At 40.0% G+C, this 7373-nt stretch overlaps 1 protein-coding gene across 6 annotated transcripts in view; it reads left to right on the forward strand.

Moving 5' to 3' along the window:
- LOC130428781 (protein NLRC3-like) overlaps nt 1-5621 on the forward strand; it is a 92854-nt gene extending 87233 nt beyond the window's left edge. For all 6 annotated transcript variants that reach the window (XM_056757018.1, XM_056757021.1, XM_056757022.1 and 3 more), the window contains 3 exons: nt 1717-1890; nt 3668-3841; nt 4687-5621. In XM_056757018.1, the coding sequence (XP_056612996.1) occupies nt 1717-1890; nt 3668-3841; nt 4687-4702 (364 nt within the window). In that variant the 3' untranslated portion in view covers nt 4703-5621. The remainder of the gene's footprint in view (nt 1-1716; nt 1891-3667; nt 3842-4686) is intronic.
- The last annotated feature ends 1752 nt before the right edge of the window (nt 5622-7373 follow it).

Below are 7373 nucleotides of genomic sequence, written 5' to 3' on the forward strand. Positions count from 1 at the left end.
TAGCAGATGACATCTCGTTAGCTCCTCTGCTGCTGCTTGACTCACTTGTTGTTGCTGTGTCTCATAGTAGTATTGTATCAAACACGCGACGGTCCTGCAAATGAATTGCGTGCTGTGTGGCCAAATGTTTCTGCATATTGGAGGTAGTTCCTCCCTTTGCCGAAATTAAACTTTTACAGTTGTTGCAAATGACCGCATTGGCGTCTTTTCTAGTGAAATATTACCACGCTTTAGATCTCTTCTGCCTCGATGACATGTTTGCTGCGTAACCAAAACAACGGAGCGCGTGTGTGACTTAATGATGATGACACATTTACAATGAGCGGAACCGATAAGCGGAATCGTTAAGCAGAAACGCTAACGGTTCCAAGGAATCGATTCACTGGGCACCGGTTCTAAAGAAGAACCGGTTCTCGATTCCCATCCCTACTAGTCAGTGTTGTCAACTTAGTGACTTTGTCTCTAGATTAAGTGTCTTATTATAAAAGCATGTAGTTATAAATGTGGTGAGTTTGTATAAATGTTAAACACAAGAGCAGGAGCACATTACTGTGTTCAGTGAGTGACAGGAAGAAGCAGCACATTCACTTCAGACCGCACTGACACGTCAATGACATGTGTACATACACAACTGTGTTTCAACAACTCATCACTTATTGTCCTTGTTTGAGTCTTTTTCATTTCAAACATTTATGAGTGTCTGGACATCTGAACATGAACACAGCTCATCTATAAACACACACAGTTTGATACACATTTGATCAGTTCAGTCACTGCTGGTTAACATGTAGTTTAACTGCTCACGTTCACTCACTATTTCACTATTAACAGAAAAGATAAATAAGTAAATAATAACAGATTTATTGTGTATTTGACTGTTTTATGATTTATTAAAATACATCTTATGACAGTTGAGAGAGTAGAGAAGAGAAGCACACAGTCATGACTCCTCTCTCATATTGATCTCTTCTTCTTTTGTTAACACACATGAAAAGCACGACTGCCAAAGTGTGATTGATCTTGTGTTTGTTTATAACCTTGTGTTGTAGTCTATGATTCAGTAGGTGTCATCATCATACATGTGCTCCTGAAGTTTATAAGATCCATGTCACACAGTGTGATCTGTCATGATCTTATAAGAGGACTGAAATCACACAGTCTGTATCAGGCTTTAGGATTCAAGAGAAGGATGAAATGAAAAGACACGAGGATGAAGTTTGCTTTAAGTGATGAAGCTTTAAGTGAAATGACACTGATCCTCACTCTGTTTCCAACTTCATTTTCTATCATCAAATATCAAGTTCATCAAACACTATCAGACATTTTCTCAGACAGAGATTAGATTAAACAAGAGTTAAATAAAGACATTAAAGACGTTTTTACGAACATGCCTTACAAGAAAACAATGACACTGATATATTTATATATTACCCCCCAGAACCCTCTTTACATTAATGATAATCTACTGGACTGTATTACTTACACTACTGTGAGAAACTTGTTTTATACTGTCCATACTTTAGATTTTTTTACTTAAATTAATAAATTAGAATAAATAATAAAAATAATATAATAAAATAATTTTAAAGTTTTTTAGAAAAAATTAATCTTAATTCGGATTTTTAGTTTTATTCTTTATCATTAAACGCGTGTCTCCACACAAACATCTGTGTGTCTGAAGTGAGAGACTGAAGTGTGTGTTATTGTTCTCTACAGGTTGAGTCAGTGTAAGATCACAGATGAAGGTTGTGTTGCTCTGACTTCAGCTCTGAGATCAAACCCCTCACACCTGAGACATCTGGATCTGTCTGATAATAATGTAGGAGATTCAGGAGTGAAGCTGATCTCTACTGTACTGGAGAATCTTCACTGTAAACTGGAGACACTGAAGTAAGATCATCTCTCTGATAGTCACACATGTACTGATTCTTAGTTCATCATCTTCTATATTCATGTTCATGGGTTGGTTGTGGAGTATTAGAGATGCAGGAATGTCATTAAAACACAAACACAAAACTTTACATTATAAGTGTATTGTGATTGTCAAAACATTTGATAACTACAATCAACATCATTTTATTATTTTTAATTTGAGGTGAACTGTCCCTTTAAATGTTGAGATCAGATCAGACATGGACTTTTCAAACAATGGTTAAGAGATCTTGTCAAAAAGAATAAATCACTGAAATCAGGTGAAATGATGTATTTAAGTATATATAAGTATATTAGTGGTGGGGCGTTATCAGCGTTAACGTGAGACTCTTATCGGGCGATAAAAAAAAATGTCGGTGTTAATCTATTCTCAAAGTTGGGTTGGGAGCTGGGTCTATACTTCGCAAGCTATGATGACTTTCACCTTGATATTTTAGCCCGGATGTATACCAGCTTAATTACACTGTACAGGGCGAGAACGAGTCTTCAAACCTGTATGCCTAACGTTACTGTGAAATGACCACATCAAACGTGACGTGCTAACATGGATGCAGCTATGAAGCCGCCGGGTTTGCTTCAGGGAAACTTTATTTTTAAGAAGCTTCTCAATGAAAACCTCTACAAGACACAGGTTGTTTGCACCTTGTGCAATGCGGAATTGGTTTACTGTAGGAGTTCATCCAGTCTCAAGTACCACCTAAACGCAAAGCATCACTAAGCTAATGTGGAAGATGTCGGGCCAAACACTGATGTAGTGCAGGAGAAAAGTCGTCGTCAAACTCCTATGTTTGAATACAACCAGCACAGCTCTATCAATCAAGATATCTACCTCTGTGTTACTGTACACCTCATAGATGCCAGCTGAGAAATTCACTCCTTTGCTTTAGGTAGGCTGCGTTATGTAATTTTAAATTCGGCAGAATTCAAATGAGCCATTTTTATCTAGATTAATTCCAAGATTACAGTGAGATTAATCTAGATTACAAAAATAATCTATACCCACCACTAATGAATATATATTTTTATTTTAATATATTAAGCACAGCCAATAAACAAACTTTAAAAGCCACACAGTTTACTGACACTTTGTAAAATGTTTAATGTGAAAAGCACTTAACGTACACAAACAACCACCAGAAAAAACTCAAATTCTGTCAAATGTTACTTGTAATAAACACAAGCTGCTGTCAACAGAAGGAGTTGTTATTCCACAGATAAAGTGAATAATGTCACGTTAAGTGTTTTCTCCTCCATAGAAGTCCATTATAAGGAAACAGTTTAATGTGGGACATTCACACACGCTTAACATGAAACTTTACTTGTTGTGTTTATATTCTGAGCTCATCAGATCATCTGCACATGAAAAACTTTATTTACAGAAGCGCTCGGCTCTGTCAACACTAACTCTCGTCTTCTTTCATTTGATTGGTCACCTCACTTATTTTGACATTGAGGAGCGCTGTTAGACCACTGAGACGTTATCAAATGTTTGAGCATTAAATACACTTCAGCTTTTACACAATTATTACACACATTTGATGACACACTATAGAAACAATGGTGCGTACGGTCCTGTGTAAGAAAACAGATGTGTGGTGTGAGAGCGTGAGAACAGCATTTTAATGATGAGGTGAAGATTTAACATGATGATGAATGTTATTCAGTGTAATATGTGTTTCATTCATGACATTCTGCTGAAGTGAGAGACTGAAGTGTGTGTTATTGTTCTCTACAGGTTGAGTCAGTGTAAGATCACAGATGAAGGTTGTGTTGCTCTGACTTCAGCTCTGAGATCAAACCCCTCACACCTGAGACATCTGGATCTGTCTCATAATAATGTAGGAGATTCAGTAAAGAAGCTTCTCTTTAAGCTGAGAGATGATCAACATTATAAACTAGAGACAGTGAGGTGAGTAGAGCTCATTTAAATAAATGTTTCATCAGTTCAACAACTATAAAAACTTACTCAAATAAATGTAAATGACTCTGGTGCTGTTATAAGATCAGTGTTTCTGTTTTAAGACATTTCTCATTATTATTTCCTTATAATGTGTTTGTTAAAATCTTTCTACTCATCTCTACCCCTCTGACTAGTTTAAGTTTTTGTCAAAATACAAATATTTCTTAGTTTAATCAAACTTCATGTGTGTTTTTTCTGAGATTTTAGCCAAACTGAAAATAAAATCTATATTTTTCAGAACAGTTTGTGGAGCACATATGAGTTGTGAATAATAAAACACAAGAGTAAATGTGAAGTGTACAGATGAACACACTTGATGTTTTATAAGTGCAGCACAATAAGAATTCAATTCAATGAGTGTGATGAAGAGTCTGTTCACTTCAGGATTTAATACTGTCATCTTCCTCTTCTTAAACATATGATTATTATTGATGTGGAGCTTTATTCTTTTATTTCCTGCTGTTTGTTTGATGGATGTTCACCTCAGTGTTTGTGCACACATGGGTAGATGTTTTTATTTGATGCTCTTGATCATTATTATTGATCAAATCATCATCATCATCATCACACGTGTGCAGTGAGTGAAAGTCTTGAGTGCTTCAGACACTGCAGAATACTGACAGACTGTAGAAATAACAACACACAATATATACACAAAACATCTACACAATAAAGTGACAGAGGACACATATAATACAGGTTATAAGTTCAACAGAGGAAGATTAAAGTGAGTTTATTATTGTTGATGTGTGTAGTGATGATACATTACTTCTGTCTTTGTGTTTCTCTTTTAGGATTCACAGGTGGTGACAGTAATGTGTGTGTTTAAAGGTGTGTGTGTGTGTGATGTTCAGTATCATCTGATGGACAATAAGAAGACGACACTATAGTGACATCACAGACACACAATCAACACACACTGAAGACACAATAACACCTCACACTGATAACACTGTTTGAAAACAATCATTCACACATTCAGTTTCATAATCCTGTGATAGTCTTGATGAAGTGACTGAAAAACTTCTTCAACAAAAGAAAATGATGTTACACAATATTGTCAGGACAGTAAACACACACAAATGTTGTGTAAACTCCAGTAGATTTGAATCAAATAGAGCAAATCTAGTGTGTGTGTTCAGAGATGTACAGTAAAGATCATCATGTGTGTGACTCACTTTATCAACCAATAAAACAAATGAATTTAAGCGTCACAACCTGAAGAAGGATCAGAAATAGAAAGAGATTGAAATTTTGAGTCTGAATCTTTTGACTTTTATTGTCCAAATGTGATTTGACTTTTGTATGGATTTGGTTTCTTCTGCTGTGAAACTGAAGTTTCTGGAGTTTCAGAGACAGCTGTCAGATGATGTGTTTGGGTTTGAAGAGCTTCATGTTGAAGTGTGTTTGAACACAATGTTTTGAAGCTTTGTGATATTACAGATCAGGTCAGTTAGATAACAATAAGAGAAGAAGCGTTTGTGAGATTATTTGTCAGATTCAGAACACAGTGGGATTATTGTCCACGAGTGCTTTAGATTGTTATATTTACAGGTTTACACAGAGACTGTAAGTGTAATCTTATCACACATGTATTTATTCTTCAAGTTCTCAAATTCAATATAATTCATGTGGGTTAGTAAATATATACAATAATAAACAGTTATATTAATTTAATAAAACCATTTAGATGATCTTTCAGTGGAATATGTTAAAATATAGATTAAAATCCAACAGTTAATTTCTCTAGAATTCACTTATACTATAGTATACTATTTAATTAACAAATTATATTTTTGATACACACTTAATATTTGTGGTCAATTCTAATTTAATCGAGTTACTCAGATTAACTTCATTTGTAATTAAATTTACACAATTTAAACATTATTTCCCTTTCTGTCGGTCTCTCGACGTTGTGTCGAGAACGACAGATGGGGTTCGCCCTTGAGAACCAATCAACTCTGACTACTATAGAAAAGGCCAATGAAATTTGGCGAATGCAATTTGCATGCCGGGCTCCGCCCCCGGAAATCCGGTATAAAAGGAGGCCGGCGTGCAGCATTCACTTACCTTTTGTTCTTCAGAGCCATCGCTCATGAGTACAACTCAGGATTCAATCCTCTACAACTACACGCTGGTGCTACGACGTGTTACAGCGGATCGTCCCTTCCTGCAGCGACCTTCCCCTGGGCGTCTCGGCGGTTCCGGAGGTGTTAGAGATTTTTTCTAAAAGTCCTTTTCAGGACTGACTGAGCATTCTCCAGCGCGGCATGTCCCGCTGTTCTCTTGGGTGCGGCACCCTCATCGAGGAGGGGGATGGACACGATCGCTGCATTAGGTGTCTGGGCGTCCAGCACACTGAAGCAGCGTTCGTTGACACATCTGCCTGCACTGCGGGCAGATTGTCATTCAGAAGTTGCGGTCACGGGTGGCTGTCTTCCTACGGGAACCAGCCACCATTTCGTCTGCTACCCGGGCTGTGACATCTGTGGCTACGGCCCCGATGACCACCCACGTTAGCAGCGTTAGTGATACGGGGAACTCTGCGAACGTAAACCCGCCAGCCAAGTGCTCACGGGCCGATCGCACCCCGATTCGCTCTTCTGAACGTTCCCCAACCGGCGGTGGCATACCGTCCGGATCCTCACGCACACACTCGGAAACGATGTGTGACGTAGATGAGATGTCGCTCGCAGCATCGGAGGGAGACTGGCATCCGACTCTGCCGAATCCAAACTCCACCCCCAGCGGTCGAGTTCAGGAGGAAGCAGAAGTGATGTCATCCGTGCTAACCCGGGGATGCGTGGTTCCCGAGGTCGGTGCGCGGTGCAAACCGCGCCCACCCCGGGTGCCATGTTTTTCCCGGAGGTGCATGAGGAGCTGTGTAAAACTTGGAACGCTCCACTCACGGACCGTTCCAGTGAAACCAGCTCCGGCTCCCTTACTTCCCTCGATGGTGAGGCAGCCAAGGACTGCGTCGAGATCCCCCGGGTGGAACGTCCGCCTGCGGTGCACCTGTACCGCGGACGGCTACCACCTGGGGGGGGATCGACCACTCCTACCGTCCAAAGCACGTAAGACTTCGGCATCACTGGTGTCGAAAGCTTGCGATGTTGCGGGCCAGGCTGCCTCCTCTCTATGCCTTGGCCATCCTGCAGGTCCGCCAGGCCAGGGCGTTGAGAGGGCTCCACGAGGGTAAGGCCGACCCGGGTATAATGCAGGATCTCCGTGCCACCGCTGACAGCGCTCTACGGGCGACTAAGGCGGCGGCACGGGCCCTGGGTCGGACGATGTCCACGGTAGTGGTCCAGGAGAGACACCCCCGGCTATACCTTGTGCAGAAGAGTGACAGCAAGGAAGTCCGCTTTCTTGATGCACTCATCTCGCAGGGTGGGTTGTTGGTAACACCGTCGAGGACTGCGCTCAGCAGTTTTTTGACGGCGAAGCAGACAGTGGCAATTAACCACATTTTTTTCAC

This window comes from Triplophysa dalaica, chromosome 9 (genome assembly GCF_015846415.1).
Source record: "Triplophysa dalaica isolate WHDGS20190420 chromosome 9, ASM1584641v1, whole genome shotgun sequence".
Classification (NCBI taxonomy): domain Eukaryota; kingdom Metazoa; phylum Chordata; class Actinopteri; order Cypriniformes; family Nemacheilidae; genus Triplophysa; species Triplophysa dalaica.